Raw genomic sequence first — 17,885 nt, 5'->3', positions numbered from 1 at the left:
GTTCCCGCTCACATTGCTCCCACACCACCACATCTCATGTTCCCGCTCACATTGCTCCCACACCACCACATCTCATGTTCCCGCTCACATTGCTCCCACACCACCTCATCTCATGTTCCCGCTCACATTGCTCCCACACCACCTCATCTCATGTTCCCGCTCACATTGCTCCCACACCACCTCATCTCATGTTCCCGCTCACATTGCTCCCACACCACCTCATCTCATGTTCCCGCTCACATTGCTCCCACACCACCTCATCTCATGTTCCCGCTCACATTGCTCCCACACCACCTCATCTCATGTCCCCCTCACATTGCTCCCACACCACCTCATGTTCCCGCTTACATTGCTCCCACACCTCCTCATCTCATGTTCCCGCTCACATTGCTCCCACACCACCACATCTCATGTTCCCGCTCACATTGCTCCCACACCACCTCATCTCATGTTCCCGCTCACATTGCTCCCACACCACCTCATCTCATGTTCCCGCTAACATTGCTCCCACACCACCTTATCTCATGTTCCCGCTCACATTGCTCCCACACCACCTCATCTCATGTTCCCGCTCACATTGCTCCCACACCACCTCATCTCATGTTCCCGCTCACATTGCTCCCACACCACCTCATCTCATGTTCCCGCTCACATTGCTCCCACACCACCTCATCTCATGTTCCCGCTCACATTGCTCCCACACCACCTCATCTCATGTTCCCACTCACATTGCTCCCACACCACCTCATCTCATGTTCCCGCTCACATTGCTCCCACACCACCTCATCTCATGTTCCCGCTCACATTGCTCCCACACCACCTCATCTCATGTTCCCGCTCACATTGCTCCCACACCACCTCATCTCATGTTCCCACTCACATTGCTCCCACACCACCTCATCTCATGTTCCCGCTCACATTGCTCCCACACCACCTTATCTCATGTTCCCGCTCACATTACTCCCACACCACCTCATGTTCTCGCTCACATTGCTCCCACACCACCTCATGTTCCCGCTCACATTGCTCCCACACCACCTCATCTCATGTTCCCGCTCACATTGCTCCCACACCACCTCATCTCATGTTCCCGCTCACATTGCTCCCACACCACCTCATCTCATGTTCCCGCTCACATTGCTCCCACACCACCTCATCTCATGTTCCCGCTCACATTGCTCCCACACCACCTTATCTCATGTTCCCACTCACATTGCTCCCACACCACCACATCTCATGTTCCCGCTCACCTTGCTCCCACACCACCTCATCTCATGTTCCCGCTCACATTGCTCCCACACCACCACATCTCATGTTCCCGCTCACATTGCTCCCACACCTCACCTCATGTTCCCGCTCACATTGCTCCCACACCACCTCATCTCATGTTCCTGCTCACATTGCTCCCACACCACCTCATCTCATGTTCCCGCTCACATTGCTCCCACACCACCTCATCTCATGTTCCCGCTCACATTGCTCCCACACCACCTCATCTCATGTTCCCGCTCACATTGCTCCCACACCTCATCTCATGTTCCCGCTCACATTGCTCCCACACCACCTTATCTCATGTTCCCGCTCACATTGCTCCCACACCACCTCATCTCATGTTTCGCTCACATTGCTCCCACACCACCTCATCTCATGTTCCCGCTCACCTTGCTCCCACACCACCTCATCTCATGTTCCCGCTCACATTGCTCCCACACCACCTCATCTCATGTTCCCGCTCACCTTGCTCCCACACCACCTCATCTCATGTTCCCGCTCACATTGCTCCCACACCACCTCATCTCATGTTCCCGCTCACCTTGCTCCCACACCACCTCAAGTTCCCGCTCACATTGCTCCCACACCACCTCATCTCAAGTTCCCGCTCACATTGCTCCCACACCACCTCATGTTCCCGCTCACATTGCTCCCACACCACCTCATGTTCCCGCTCACATTGCTCCCACACCACCTCAAGACTCTCCTTGCTATACTCAGAACCTGCGGCCCATTGGCTCCGTTCTTGGAACCCAGCATAAAATCTAAATTGTCTTTACTATCCTCCTCCCACCCAACCAGCATTGTGCTCTTTCCAACTCCTTTGACCCAAGTGCTGTACTCCAGAAAGTCACGGTGTGCCAACCTGCGGCCCTGGCTAAACGTGCACACGCTTTCCACGCACGTGTTCTTGTTTTTCTAAACGCCGCTGGTGGAAGTCAGTCTGTAGCAGATTTGCTTCACTACAAATTCATACTTTAACTCGGCTCTTTTTCTTGCCAAGTAGAGTTACTCCACCTCTAATAAACAGACGCAAGTCACTCCCATGCCACCTCTTCTCTGTCGTGGACTCCCTCTTTTGGCCTCTACATCACCCTCAGCTGGCAAAGTGGAAGCAATCTGCAGAGAAATTCCTTCAGTCCCTTCCACACCTCTCCTTCCTGAACCCCCTCCTTCCTAATCCCCCCTCCTTCCACACCTCTCCTTCCTAATCCCCCTCCTTCCACACCTCTCCTTCCTAATCCCCCTCCTTCCACACCTCTCCTTCCTAATCCCCCCCTCCCACACCTCTCCTCCTAATCCCCCTCCTCCCACACATCCCCCTCCTAATCCCCTTCCTTCCACACCTCTCCTCCTCCTAATCCCCCACCCACCACACCTCTCCACCACCAACCCCCCACCTTCCACACCACCCTCCTAACCCCCCCTTCCACACCCTCCAACCAACCCCCCTCCATCCACACCTCTCCTTCCTAATCCCCCCTCCTTCCACACCTCTCCTCCCAACCCCCCCCCCAACCACACCTCACCTTCCCTAACCCCCCCCACCACACCTCTCCTTCCTAATCCCCTTCCTTCCACACCTCTCCTTCCTAATCCCCCTCCTTCCACACCTCTCCTTCCTAATCCCATTCCTTCCACACGTCTCCTCCTTCCTAATCCCCCTCCTTCCACACCTCTCCTTCCTAATCCCCCTCCTTCCACACCTCTCCTTCCTAATCCCCCCTCCCACACCTCTCCTTCCTAATCCCCCTCCTCCCACACCTCTCCTTCCTAATCCCCCTCCTTCCACACATCTCCTCCTTCCTAATCCCCTTCCTTCCACACCTCTCCTCCTTCCTAAGCCCCTTCCTTCCACACCTCTCCTTCCTAATCCCCCTCCTTCCACACCTCTCCTTCCTAATCCCCCTCCTTCCACACCTCTCCTTCCTAATCCCCCCTTCCACACCTCTCCTTCCTAATCCCCTTCCTTCCACACCTCTCATTCCTAATCCCCCTCCTTCCACACCTCTCCTTCCTAATCCCCCTCCTTCCACACCTCTCCTTCCACACCTCTCCTTCCTAATCCCCCTCCTTCCACACCTCTCCTTCCTAATCCCCCTCCTTCCACACCTCTCCTTCCTTATCCCCTTCCTTCCACACCTCTCCTCCTTCCTAATCCCCCTTCTTCCACACCTCTCCTTCCTAATCCCCCTCCTTCCACACCTCTCCTTCCTAATCCCCCTCCTCCCACACCTCTCCTTCCTAATCCCCCTCCTTCCACACCTATCCTTCCTAATTCCCTTCCTCCCACACCTCCCCTCCTTCCACACCTCTCCTTCCTAATCCCCCTCCTTCCACACCTCTCCTCCTTCCTAATCCCCCTCCTTCCACACCTCATTTTCCTAATCCCCCCCCCTCCCACACCTCTCCTTCCTAATCCCCCTCCTTCCACACCTCTCCTTCCTAATCCCCCTCCTTCCACACCTCTCCTCCTTCCTAATCCCCCTCCTTCCACATCTCTCCTTCCTTAACCTCCTCCTTCCACACCTCTCCTTCCTAAACCCCCTCCTGCCACACCTCACCTTCCTAATCCCCCTCCTTCCACACCTCACCTTCCTAATCCCCCTATTTCCACACCTCTCCTCCTTCCTAATTCCCTTCCTCCCACACCTCTCCTCCTTCCACACCTCTCCTTCCTAATCCCCCTCCTTCCACACCTCTCCTTCCTAATCCCCCTCCTTCCACACCTCTCCTTCCTAATCCCCCTCCTTCCACACCTCTCCTTCCTAATCCCCCTCCTTCCACACCTCACCTTCCTAATCCCCCTCCTCCCACACCTCTCATTCCTAATCCCCCTCCTTCCACACCTCTCCTCCTTCCTAATCCCCCTCCTTCCACACCTCACCTTCCTAATCCCCCTCCTTCCACACCTCTCCTTCCTAATCCCCCTCCTTCCACACCTCACCTTCCTAATCCCCCTCCTCCCACACCTCTCCTTCCTAATCCCCCTCCTTCCACACCTCTCCTTCCTAAACCCCCTCCTTCCACACCTCTCCTTCCTAAACCCCCTCCTTCCACACCTCTCCTCCTTCCTAATCCCCTCCTTCCACACCTCTCCTCCTTCCTAATCCCCCTCCTTCCACACCTCTCCTCCTTCCTAATCCCCCTCCTTCCACACCTCTCCTCCTTCCTAATCCCCCTCCTTCCACACCTCTCCTCCTTCCTAATCCCCCTCCTTCCACACCTCTCCTCCTTCCTAATCCCCCTCCTTCCACACCTCTCCTCCTTCCTAATCCCCCTCCTTCCACACCTCTCCTTCCTAATCCCCCTCCTTCCACACCTCTCCTCCTTCCTAATCCCCCCCCTTCCACACCTCTCCTCCTTCCTAATCCCCCTCCTTCCACACCTCTCCTCCTTCCTAATTCCCCTCCTTCCACACCTCTCCTCCTTCCTAATCCCCTTCCTTCCACACCTCTCCTCCTTCCTAATCCCCTTCCTTCCACACCTCTCCTCCTTCCTAATCCCCCTCCTCCCACACCTCTCCTCCTTCCTAATCCCCCTCCTCCCACACCTCTCCTCCTTCCTAATCCCCCTCCTTCCACACGTCTCCTCCTTCCTAATCCCCCTCCTTCCACACCTCTCCTCCTTCCTAATCCCCCTCCTTCCACACCTCTCCTCCTTCCTAATCCCTCACCTTCCTAATCCCCCTCCGACCACACCTCTCCTTCCAAATCTCCCTTTCTCTACATTGGTTCATTTTCTCCAGGTAGAGGAAGAAGTGTCTCACCTGTTCTGCTCCCGCACCCCATGCAGCCTCCTCTCCCTTTCCTCCCTGGCCCACATCCTCACTAATATCTTTAAGTCCCCCCTTTGGGCACATTTAGTTCTCTTATAAAGCACCCTGTTGTCCGACCTATTCTCAAATTATCTAGTAGACGAGGTTGAAAAAAGACGTACGTCCATCAAGTTCAACCTATGCTAAATTAAGACAACATACTTTATCCTATATCTATACTTACTTATTGATCCAGAGGAAGGCAAACACAAAACCCCAGAGTCATATCATCCAATGATATCTCATAAGGGGGAAAATAAATTCCTTCCTGACTCCAAGAATTGGCAATCGGATTACTCCCTGGATCAACATCCTTCCCATGTTTACTTATTTGGTATATCCCTGTATACCTTTCCCATCTAAAAAGATGTCTAACCTTTTTTGAACAAATCTATTGTATCTGTCATCACAGCAGAGAATAAAGAGGAGCACAGCAGCGTGTACAGCGATTTCCAGCTTGTCCAGCGTAAATAAATAAGGGTAACTCCAGACAGGGATACGTTATAAATAAACTAATTTAATGGTCAGTTTAAAAACAGCAATGGTAGGAACCGCAGAGGAGATCTAGGGGATCCCATGGGTCAGTTAAAATAAAAAAAGTTCCGGATAGAACGAGCGGTGCGGGGTGCGGATGCCACCTTTCTTTGCCCTTGGGCGCTGCATTATACTACCAGATATAGTGAGAAATTCCAAGGAAAAGGATTTTTTTTATCTTTGCTCTGTCTGTCACTCCTTAATACAAGACGTAGTTGTCACGGTAGACCAAGCTTTTTAACACATTTATACCTGGATCCTTTGAACGAAAGCGTGAAATAAAATAAATTGGGTTTATTCACATAAAGAACACACACTGCTTGAATTACAAAATTATCACGAATAACACTTACTGAAGCTTGGGTACTATAGATAGGAACTTGCTTTTATAGGTGTTACACACATACATAGGTTGGGTACTATAGATAGGAACTTGCTTTTATAGGTGTTACACACATACAGAGCTTGGGTACTATAGATAGGAACTTGCTTTTATAGGTGTTACACATGTAACGGGTTTTCTGGCCCGGCCTGACCCACCCAATCTCACATTGGCCCCTGTGGTCTAACCGGTCCCCATTACAGTTTGGTAGTGTCTGGTGGTGCACCTGTTGGCAACAGGACTCCTGAGTCTCCCGCATGATGGTGTGTGGGGAGGACCCGTCCAGACAGGCAGCTGAGGTAGTGTGCTGAGTCCTACCTAGTTCCAGTGCAGCGCCTCCACCTCATCAGGGTCCCTTCGGTCACTTGGGGATGGTCCTGACGAGGAACTCCTCTGTGGTGCTCCTCTCTGTACATTCACTCCACACATGTACACGAGAGGGTTTGTGAATGAGAACATCTTTATTGATTGAGGTGGGCTAACTGCCCCTCGCAGTAGTTTCTTTAGCCACTCATTGTCCCTCAGTGCTTCCCTTTGAAAGGTGAAATTCTCCTTTAATAGGGATTCCCTCTGGCAGAACTCCCCAGAACTAACTTTTAGACACAGTGCTGTGCCTTATGTATACTCTGGAAACTGACACACCTCTGACATCACTAACCATGGAGTCAGAGCATGTGACCACTCCCATCCATACATAGGGCACCCCACCAGGGTGTGAGGGCAAACCTCCATAATTACTGCTGGCATGCCCACAACTTACCAGGCCTTACTGTCAGCAGGAGAGATGACTGTAGCCATTTTACATGACCGCTACACACACATACAGAGCTTGGGTACTATAGATAGGAACTTGCTTTTATAGGTGTTACACACATACAGAGCTTGGGTACTATAGATAGGAACTTGCATTTATATAGTGGTTTCCAGACGTATTCACCCCTGCAACTGTTTCACATTTTGTTGGCACCTGAATGTATTCCACGACTCTTTCAAATTAGACTTGGAGTACAATTTAGGGCACCACTCCTTAGAAAAGACATTCTGTAACTAGAGAGTGCAGAGAAGAGCCACCAAATGAATAAAGGGGCTGGACAATCTAACTTATGAGAAGGCTAGCTAAATGAGATTTATTTACATTAGAAAAGAGGCGTCTAAGAGGGGATATTATAACTATAAACAAATATATTCGGGGACAATACAAGGAGCTTTCAAAAGAACTATTCATCCCACGGGCAGTACAAAGGACTCGGGCCATCCCTTAAGGTTGGAGGAAAGGAGATTTCGCCAGCAACAAAGGAAAGGGTTCTTTACAGTAAGGGCAGTTACAGTGTGGGATTCATTACCCATGGAGACTGTGATGGCAGATACAATAGATTTGTTCAAAAAAGGTTGAACATCTTTTTTTAGAAAGGAAAGGTATACAGGGATATACCAAATAAGTAAACATGGGAATGATTTTGATCCAGGGATTAATCTGATTGCCAATTCTTGGAGTCAGGAAGGAATTTATTTTTCCCCTTATGAGATATCATTGGATGATATGACTCTGGGGTTCTTGTTTGCCTTCCTCTGGATCAATAAGTATAGATATAGGATAAAGTATCTGTTGTCTAAATTTAGCGTAGGTTGAACTTGATGGACGTACGTCTTTTTTCAACCTCGTCTACTAGATAATTTGAGAATAGGTCGGACAACACGGTGCTTTATAAGAGAACTAAATGTGCCCAAAGGGGGGACTTAAAGATATTAGTGAGGATGTGGGCCAGGGAGGAAAGGGAGAGGAGGCTGCATGTGGTGCAGGAGCAGAACAGGTGAGACACTTCTTCCTCTACCTGGGGAAAATGAACCAATGTAGAGAAAGGGAGAATAGGAAGGAGAGGTGTAGGAGGGGGATTAGATAGTATAGGTGTGGAAGGAGGGGGATTAGATAGGAGGAGAGGTGTGGGAGGAAGGGGATTAGGAAGGAGGAGAGGTGTGGAAGGAGGGGGATTAGGAAGGAGGAGAGGTGTGGAAGGAGGGGGATTAGGAAGGAGAAGTGTGTGAGGTGTGGAAGGAGGAGGATTAGGAAGGAGAGGTGTGGAAGGAGGGGGATTAGGAAGGAGAGGTGTGGAAGGAGGGGGATTAGGAAGGAGAGGGATTAAGAAAGAGGTGTGGAAGGAGGGGGTTTAGGAAGGAGAGGTGTGGGAGGAAGGAGATGTGTGGAAGGAGGGGGATTAGGAAAGAGAGGGATTAGGAAGGAGAGGTGTGGAAGGCGGGGGTTTAGGAAGGAGAGGTGTGGAAGGAGGGGGATTAGGAAGGAGAGGTGTGGAAGGAGGGGGATTAGGAAGGAGGAGAGGTGTGGAAGGAGGGGGATTAGGAAGGAGAGGTGTGGAAGGGACTGAAGGAATTTCTCTGCAGATTACATCATCCTCAGCTGGCAAAGTGGAAGCAGAGGCCAAAAGAGGGAGTCCATGACAGAGAAGAGGTGGCATGGGAGTGACTTGCGTCTGTTTATTAGAGGTGGAGTAACTCTACTTGGCAAGAAAAAGAGCAGAGTTAAAGTATGAATTTGTAGTGAAGCAAATCTGCTACAGACTGACTTCCACCAGTGGCGTTTAGAAAAACAAGTACATATTGATCTGCGCTATGGAGCTATTACTCTTAATACCGAGGTACACCCACATGGCACCACCGGGAGTTACCGTTTGTCCTGAGTTCCAGGCTACAGGTTGCCAGTTTGTGTGTCTGATAATCTCCTCTATCTTGTGAGTAGGCAGAACATAGAGCCAAGACACAGACCTGATACCTACCCACCATCATAATACATCTACCCTTAAAGTTGGCTGTTTTTGTCTCTCCTTTCTTATATGCTCGCCCTGGACTGTGATAACAAACAAATTTAACCCATGGCACATCACTGTTACTGGGTTACATTGGTCCAATATAGATTAGATACCAGTATCGATGAAGACTCTGCCTAATAGTGATCAGAAAGGGGTATATATTGCACCAGCAGAATATCCAACGTTTCCGTCCTGCTGTGGGACACTCGTTATTCTGATGCATACAAATAATTTATATCACACACACTAAACATGACTTTATTTAAAAAGAAGCACAGACTCCAGCACTCATTCATTTGAATGTATTTTTATTGTTACAAAAAATAATTGGTAAAATCCTAACATTTTCATTGTAAAACATGACTGTTATCCCGTTAGAGAAACCCGTGTGATTACGCCGGGAGCCTCCCGACGTTGCATAGAGAGGTACATGTCCTTCAGGCACAGACATTTACATCGCAGCTTCACAGCCCCGAATACCGAGGAGACAACAACAGAAACAAGACATTTACGGGTGGATTTTCAGCAGGGGGTGTATCCAAGCATTGTATAATGAAGGCAGAGGGTGTCACTTTCTCAGAGTTAGACCTCCTCAAAATAAAACCACGTGTCGAGGACGGCAGCTTTAAAAGTATTTCCCTGAAATCTAAAAAGGTGCTACATAAATATCAAGAGTGACCGTTCAGTGGTTAAAAGAGGCCAAAAAATCAGTGGCGATGTGTGGGCATTAACCCTCTCTTATTGCTGTGTTTTACTGACACATCTCCATGTAGCAAGGCAAAAAACTGGTGCCATTCTGGAGCACACAACTGCATCTTATCCAACGGGGGGAAAGCCAGAGGATACTTTTCTTGGATATGTCGGTAGCTAGGTTTTTGCCCCAGAATTGCCCCACTTTTGCTGGACACGCCCCAACGTTTAAAATCCAAGCACTAAACAAACCATCACAGTGAAAACACATTAAAAACATGTGGTTCTCCATTTCAGCCCTCAAGACCCAACAACAGGTCAGGTTTTCAGGATATCCCAGCTTCAGCACAGGTGGTTCAGTCTTTGTGCGACTGATTGAGCCACCTGTGCTGAAGCAGGGATATCCTGACCTGTTGCGGGGGTCTTGAGAACCCTTACATTAAAACGAAATCCTTGATTGTCTACACAATGACTAATGTTTTAAATAAACATTAGCCCGCAAAGCAATTACACTAATTAATAACAAGACAAAAACAACGTGTCACGATAATATTACCCTCCGTAACCTTTCACTTCGAGAAAAAGACGGTAACGGCAAATTATCATCGGTCATATTACAACTGATCCTATTTGCTGGTGTGTGTGTGTCCTTCCTACAGTCAAACGCTGAGCCGCCTGTGCTGAAGCAGGGATATCTTGAAAACCAGATCTGTTGGTAGCTCTTGAGGACTGGAGTTGGCTGCCCCGGATCTAACAGAACCCTGCCATGTGTTCTCTCTGGGCCTGGGGCGGTACTGCAGTATTAATACCGGTGCTGCCAAAGGGGAAATTAACACAGCTGTTACCTCTGGCAGCAAGGCGGGGGTTAACTCGTACCAATACGCATTGTGGGACTTGCAGGCCGGTCTTTCCAAGCCAGAAAGTACAGGACAAAGTCCCGCCATGCTGAGCAATACGTCTAAAAAACAGGACTGGGTCGCACTGCCCTGACCTCGGTCCAACATGTCAGCTAACGACACTTTTTAAAATAATAAAAATAAGAGGGAGTCATTGGTAAGAGTACAGATGTGTTTAGTGCGCAATGCAACAAAGCACACGCACACGCAACAAAGCACACGCACACGCAACAAAGCACACGCACGGTCAGCTGGCAAACACGGATATCCAATGAGAATCCAGCAACTCCCAGGGATCCACATATACAACATTCCCTTTAGTGGGGGAAATAGTACTGCGCATACATGTGGCAAAAACAGAACCCGACGCAGCGCGCCCTCGCAGAACCCGACGCAGCGCGCCCTCGCAGAACCCGACGCAGCGCGCCCTCGCAGAAGGAAGAAAGAGTTCTGTGAGTGCGCACTGCATCAGGTTCTGTTCTTTCCACATGTATGCGCAGTACTATATCCCCCATGTCAGAAAGCCAAGCAAGGTCAGGCGGGCCTGCATGGGGCAAAGAGTGCAAGTTACTGAGTATTGTGTGTGTGTGTGTACACATATACATACATATATACAGGCATACCCCGGTTTAAGGACACTCACGAGTAAGGACATATCGCCCAATAGGCAAACGTCAGCTCACGCATGCGCCTGTCAGCACGTCCTGAACAGCAATACCGGCTCCCTACTGTACCGAAGCTGTGCGCAAGCGGGGAGACTGTAGAGCCTGTTACACATGTGTTATTTACATCAGTTATGCACGTATGTGGCGATTGCAGTACAGTACATGCATCGATAAGTGGGGAAAAGGGAGTGCTTCACTTTAAGTACATTTTACACACACACACACACACACACACACACACACACACACACACACACACACACACACACACACACACACACACACACACACACACACACACACACACACACACACACACACACACACACACACACCTCAGTAACTTGCGCTCTTTGCCGCCCGCCTGCCTGTGCTTGGCTTTCTGAAACCCTCAGTGCCAGGAGGATCTTCAATGTGTTACAAAGCGAGGCCTGCTTTTTGGGCAGTGTAGGGGTTAAAGGTTTGCGCTGGCACACAATGGGTTAATGGTGAAACGATTCCCAGAAAGTGCGCAAATGTTACCGTGCTGAATCAGAAGCGGTTTGGGCAGAGAATGCAGCTGGAAACGAGTTGTGTTTGAGGTAAAAGAGCGCGGGCGCATTCTTTCCGGGAGCGCACGCGCGGCATATCTCTAACTTTAACGTTCAAACGCAGCAAAATGTGGCCAACAAGATGCACGCTGCAGAAACAACCACGATACGTCCCTCTGCGGAAACGCAATCGTTCACGAAATATTTACATCTCATTGTCCGTTCTTTCCGCTGGGACATAGAGGGACACCGGCATCGCTTGTTATTTATATCACCCCAACCCATTCATCTCACAGTATATGGACAACGTGTGATTTTAAGGGGGGTAAAAGAGAGCTTAAATAAATCACCTTATTCCTGTTTTTTTAACCCCTTGTCTCTGCCCCTTTTAGACCCAAAGAACAAACACTGACATGCATTTGCATAGGTCAGTTTATCCTCCCAATCATTGCCGCGTGAATGCGCTCACATTAATACAATATATCGCAGGACTCTGCATTAGCCAACAAGCTAAAAGTCACTAACGGGCCCCGCAGAGCAGCCAGGCCCCAAACATAGCACCCCGACTCCACAGGCGCACTTTCATTCACCTGCGGACTGACCCATTCCCCATTCTGCCCGCGGGCGAGAGCGGGTAAAGCACAATAAGGCAGAGGCCCGAGAGCAGACGGGGCGACACATTGTAAGCGAGCTCCCACGGGAGACGCTGTGAACACCCGTTTCATTCCCGGAGAGCAGCGTTCCCACGCACAGTCCCCAGGAACCTGGACTCCCTGCCGGCTGCGATCGGTTTTGTTGCATCAACATGAAAACAGATCCCCGGGTGTCTTTGTGCACGGACATCCGAGCGGTGACTCATATCTTGTGACATCTCTGTGACCCGGAACCAAGGTACGGTCATATTTACTAAACGGCGCGATGCCATGTGGCAGCGTGTGCCATGTGGTTTAGCAAGTGGGTGGCCAACTCCAGTTCTCAAGGCCCACCAACAGCTCAGGTTTCCAGGATATCCCTGCTTCAGCACAGCTGGTGCAATCTTGGATTGAGCCACGTGTGCTGAAGCAGGGATATCCTTAAAGTGACCGGTTGTTGGCCCTTGGGGACTGGAGTTGAGATCCCCGGGTTTAGCAGCATGTTTCTAATCCTATTAAATGGATATATAATTTAAAAAATGTTGGTATTTTGGGTGTCATTCAGCACGTAGTTATTATTGTGACTAAGCAGTGAATTCTGCCGAGATACAAGTGCTGAGCATTTCACATAAATCCTCCCCAACACCACTTAAATAAAAAGGTTAGGGTGGGAATAAAGGGGCAGGAACATTGGGAACACGACATTTTTAAACTCATTGTAGATGTGGCGACTGTCCTAGAGATCAGTGTGCGGCGGACTTATCTATTCCAGCCGCGGAAAGATCACGGAAAATCCGCCGGCGTTCACCTTTCATTTCGACTCACAAAAAGTGTCGCGAGTTTCCAGATTTCTACAGGAATTAAAATAAAAAGGGAAGCGATTTCGAGTGACCTTTGGTCCGGTAACAGGGAGTCGGCAAGTATTTGGTTTACGTACGAAAGACACATATTTGGTGATTAAACAAAACAAAAAAAGGCTACAGTACAGGCCAGACCTGTTATCATAGTGCCAGCCATGTCGCTATGTAACCCCCGCACTGCTGGGAGCCCACACAGGGGTTAGGAGCCCCCCAGCAGTATTAGATACTTCAGCATTTTCGGGGACAGGTTTTCTTTGGCTGCTGGGCAAACTGTAGAGCGACATTTCCCCTCTAGTAACCTGTTCCCGGCACGGTATAAAAATGACCCGACACACACTTTCCCGATCTGAACGACCAGCCTCTTCACAGAGATGGGCTAGTGTGGAGGGTGGCCAACCCCAGTCAAGGGCCACCAACAGGTCAGGTTTTAAGGATATTGCTGCTTCAGCACAGGTGGCTTAAATCAGTGGCTGTGGTAGACCTGTTGGTGGCCCTTGAGGACTGGAGTTGGCCACCCCAACTCCCGTCCAAGGGCCACGACAGGTCTTCAGGATATCCCTGCTTCAGCACACTTGGCTCAATGTTTGACTGAGCCACTTGTGCTGAAGCAGGGATATCCTGAAAACCTGACCTGTTGGCCCTTGAGGACAGGAGTTTGTCACCCCTGTGAGTGGTTCATCAGGCTCAGTCGGGTTAACCAATTCACTGCCAGGAGGCCTGCAATACAACGCAGAATAATACATTGGGGACCCCTCTATAAATGAATGCAGACCCCCTCTGGAAGTGAAGGGGTTAAAAGAAGCATACAAATCAGTGTAAAATGGCTTGGCCCAAATATATATATTCCACACACACACACAGCCTGTCAGTGCAGAGGTATAAGGCACAGGAATATGCTTTCACAGTCATCTTTGGTCAGTGGATTTGGGTTCTCGGCTTCTGTTGGACGCTGGTTCAGGAATCAAAGTCTTGGCAACGAGTTAAAAACAATGATATATTCCCCGGATACACAACACTTTGCCGAGACCGGCAAGTGAGAGGGGGGGAATCCCGTAATGACCGACTGCTGTGCAAGGGTTTGCCCCAAATATGCAAACAGCCCCAATCACATCAATGCAAATACTTCCAATCGCAGAAACTGCCGGAACAAAGCAAAAACCTGACTGTAATACTTCGCTTGGCGCCCTGAAACCATGTGAAAAAAGTCATTTCCATCCCTAAGGCATCAACATGAAGTAACGGTGCGCTTCCAGAACCATCCCAGCGCACACGCACTATACTGTACTGTAGGTCAGGGATTAAGGATATCCCTGCTTCAGCACAGCTGGTGCAGTCATTCTAACGGAGCCAGAGATATCCTGAAAACCTGACCTGTTGGTGGCCCTTGAGGACTGGGTGTTGGCCGCCCTGCTGCAGCTGATGTCAAAAAGCAGCAATTTAGGTGGAAGTGAAGTTAATATTTTGCAGAAATTTTAACAAAGATGTTTCTACAAATCCTGAGAATTTAGGTCACGATACAGACACCCCGGGGAGAGGAAGGATGGTGGCAGCCCCCGGTCAGATACCCCGGGGGAGCGGAAGGATGGGTAGCAGCCCCCGGTTAGACACCCCGGGGGAGCCGAAGGATGGGTTGCAGCCCCCGGTCAGACACCCCGGGGGAGCGGGAGGATGGGTGGCAGCCCCCGGTCAGACACCCTGGGGGAGCGGAAGGATGGGTGGCAGCCCCCGGTCAGGCATCCCGGGGGAGCGGAAGGATGGGTGGCAGCCCCCGTTCAGACATCCCGGGGGAGGGGAAGGATGGGTGGCAGCCCCCGGTCAGACATCCCGGGGGAGCGGGAGGATGGGTGGCAGCCCCCGGTCAGACATCCCGGGGGAGGGGAAGGATGGTTGGCAGCCCCCGGTCAGACATCCCAGGGGAGGGGAAGGATGGTTGGCAGCCCCCGGTCAGACATCCCGGGGGAGCGGAAGGATGGGTGGCAGCCCCCGTTCAGACACCCCGGGGGAGCGGAAGGATGGGTGGCAGCCCCCGTTCAGACATCCCGGGGGGGCGGGAGGATGGGTGGAAGCCCCCGTTCAGACATCCCGGGTGAGCGGAAGGATGGGTGGCAGCCCCCGTTCAGACATCCCGGGGGAGCGGAAGGATGGGTGGCAGCCCCCGGTCAGACATCCCGGGGGAGCGGAAGGATGGGTGGCAGCCCCCGTTGAGACATCCCGGGTGAGCGGAAGGATGGGTGGCAGCCCCCGTTCAGACATCCCGGGTGAGCGGAAGGATGGGTGGCAGCCCCCGGTCAGACATCCCGGGGGAGGGGAAGGATGGGTGGCAGCCCCCGGTCAGACATCCCGGGGGAGGGGAAGGATGGGTGGCAGCCCCCGTTGAGACATCCCGGGTGAGCGGAAGGATGGGTGGCAGCCCCCGGTCAGACACCCTGGGGGAGAGGAAGGATGGGTGGCAGCCCCCGTTCAGACACCCCGGGGGAGCGGAAGGATGGGTGGCAGCCCCCGGTCAGACACCCTGGGGGAGAGGAAGGATGGGTGGCAGCCCCCGTCTCAAACACAACCAGGAAGTGTGGGAGTAAAGGACAAGTTGGCACTTCACAGCCTGGCATAAGACTGGCACAGGGCATGGTCTCTGATGTCCCCCCACCCTCCATTCTTAGTCTGTGGAGGGTTATGGACTTCTTGTTGAAGGCTGGCGATGGTCAGGGTTTTTGGGAAGAGTCGCCCACTCAGCTCCCTGACCTGTGCCCTGAGCGCTTGAGCGGCGGCTTCCGTGCTGGCGCAGGGGCCTGTGCGCCCGCACCCGCCTTCTTCCGCCTTGGCGGGCAGCGTGAGCACTCGGGGCAGGCTGGCAGACAGCACCTTCAGTGGGTGGGCGAGGCAGGAGGCGGACACATACTGCAGACTCCAGTCCCAGTTGTAATCGTCGTAGGTGCAGAATTCGGCCAGGCAGCCCATCAGTTGGTAGTAGAGCTCTCTGGGCATGGCCACTGCAGACCGGTGCTTGGGTGCCACCCAGCCATTCACTTCCGCATGTTGAGGGTCTGGTGACGGTTCAGGGCTGGCAGTGCCCCCCAGGCTCAGGAGCTGACATCCCTCCTCGCGGCACTGCTTCTGCATGAGCCGCAGCATGTGCAACCAGTCAGGGAGAAGGTAGCTGCCCTCCTCAAGGAACAGCACCTGCTCTCGGTGTCCACTTACCTCCCGCAGCCTCTCCCACGTGAAGTGAAGCTTCCACCACCAATGGTGCTTGTCCAGAGCGAAGGCTGCTTCCCGGTAGTGCCCGTGGATGTCCGGGTACTCGGCGTTCTTGCAGCCCCTCTGGAGGGCCGATTCCCGAGACAAGTCCCGCGGGCAGTCGGCAGGGTCTGCCCCTGGGTATTCGTCAGGGTAAAAGCTCAGGCTGTACGGGAAGTATATGGGCAGCACCCGGCAAAAGTCAATGGAGTGCATGGCATCGGTAGCCTCAGGGCAGGGCTTCTCCATGCTCAGCACTAGCAGGAGGCGGCCGGTGGCCCCTGGGCCAGCTGCCCGGAGGGAATCGGCGAGCAGACGCAGGCGGGGGCCGCTGCCTGGACCTCCCCGCACCTGCACCACCACAACCAACTGGGGGCGACCTGGAAAGTGCTCAGCGTTCAGCACCGGCTGCCGCAGGTTGTTGCGGTAAGCGTCCAGTCTCATCTGCAGCGGGGAGCCGCTGGGCAGCTGAAAGCCAGAGGGGTTCATCCTCTGACTGGGGAGCGAGGCCGGGGGTAAAGGCTCAGACCCACCCTGATCGGGGGCGGAGGAAGTGTAGAGGAGCAGGCAGGCACTGAGCAGCACACCTAGGAGCAGCAGCAAGGCAGCGATCTTCTTCTTGTGTAACGTCAGCCGCATGGTCACAGCCACTAATTACCCCCGAGCCGATCAACACAAGTGTCCTGCGCAGTAATACGCGAAATGCCTCCTAGCTCCCCCACCCGCTCTCCAAATGACCCACTGCGAGCCCTAGCATTTTCCTGCCCTGCCTTCTCTGCCCCCCCTTACTCAATCTCATATTATTGCCCTCCCCTCCAATCTCCACCTCCTAACTGACCCCCCCTTACTCAATCTCATATTATTGCCCTCCCCTCCAATCTCCACCTCCTAACTGCCCCCCCTTACTCAATCTCATATTATTGCCCTCCCCTCCAATCTCCACCTCCTAACTGACCCCCCCTTACTCAATCTCATATTATTGCCCTCCCCTCCAATCTCCACCTCCTAACTGCCCCTTTCAAAACTCAGCCTTTTCAATTACCCCCTTTCAGACTCTAATTGCCCTACAGCAACAGGGTTGGCAGTTCAGCCCCGGGACCTCCTGTACTGCCCCTCACAGGGTAAGTGGGTGGGCGGGCAGCTCCTGGTCTCTCCCCCTGTACTGCCCCTCACAGGGTGGGTGGGTGGGCAGCTCCTGCTCTCTCCCCCTGTACTGCCCCTCACAGGGTGTGCGGCTCAGTTCCGGGACCCCCTGCTCTCTCCCCCTCACTTGGGTGGGCAGCTCTTGCCTCTCCGGGCTCCTCCAGGTAACTGAACCGGGCGAGAGGACGTCACCCTCTGCCCCAGCGTCCGCCCGTGACGTCCCCGCCCCTTAACCAATCGGAGGAAAGCGGCGTCTCTCGACAGCTCTCCCCAACCCTCTCCCGGCTTCAGCTGACCAATTGGGGGAGAGCCTGCAGGGTGACGTCAGGTGGAAGCCGCGTCGGCCATGTTTGGTAAGGGCAAGGCTGCCCATACGTGCTGTAGAACAGGTGTTGAACAGAAGTATGA

The 17,885-nt window shown here is 52.4% G+C and overlaps 1 protein-coding gene across 1 annotated transcript; it reads right to left on the bottom strand.

Annotated features, from left to right (window-relative positions):
- Nucleotides 1-9,118: 9,118 nt before the first annotated feature.
- LOC142493972 (alpha-1,6-mannosyl-glycoprotein 2-beta-N-acetylglucosaminyltransferase-like) lies at nucleotides 9,119-17,221 on the bottom strand. Its single transcript, XM_075598797.1, has one exon. The coding sequence runs from the start codon at nucleotides 16,971-16,973 to the stop codon at nucleotides 15,693-15,695; it is 1,281 nt and encodes a 426-aa protein (XP_075454912.1). The 5' UTR covers nucleotides 16,974-17,221; the 3' UTR covers nucleotides 9,119-15,692.
- Nucleotides 17,222-17,885: the final 664 nt, after the last annotated feature.

The sequence above is a fragment of the Ascaphus truei genome, chromosome 4, assembly GCF_040206685.1.
Source record: "Ascaphus truei isolate aAscTru1 chromosome 4, aAscTru1.hap1, whole genome shotgun sequence".
Classification (NCBI taxonomy): Eukaryota; Metazoa; Chordata; class Amphibia; order Anura; family Ascaphidae; genus Ascaphus; species Ascaphus truei.
Note: the sequence above shows the minus strand (reverse complement) of the source record. Positions and strands in the feature narration are given on the sequence as shown.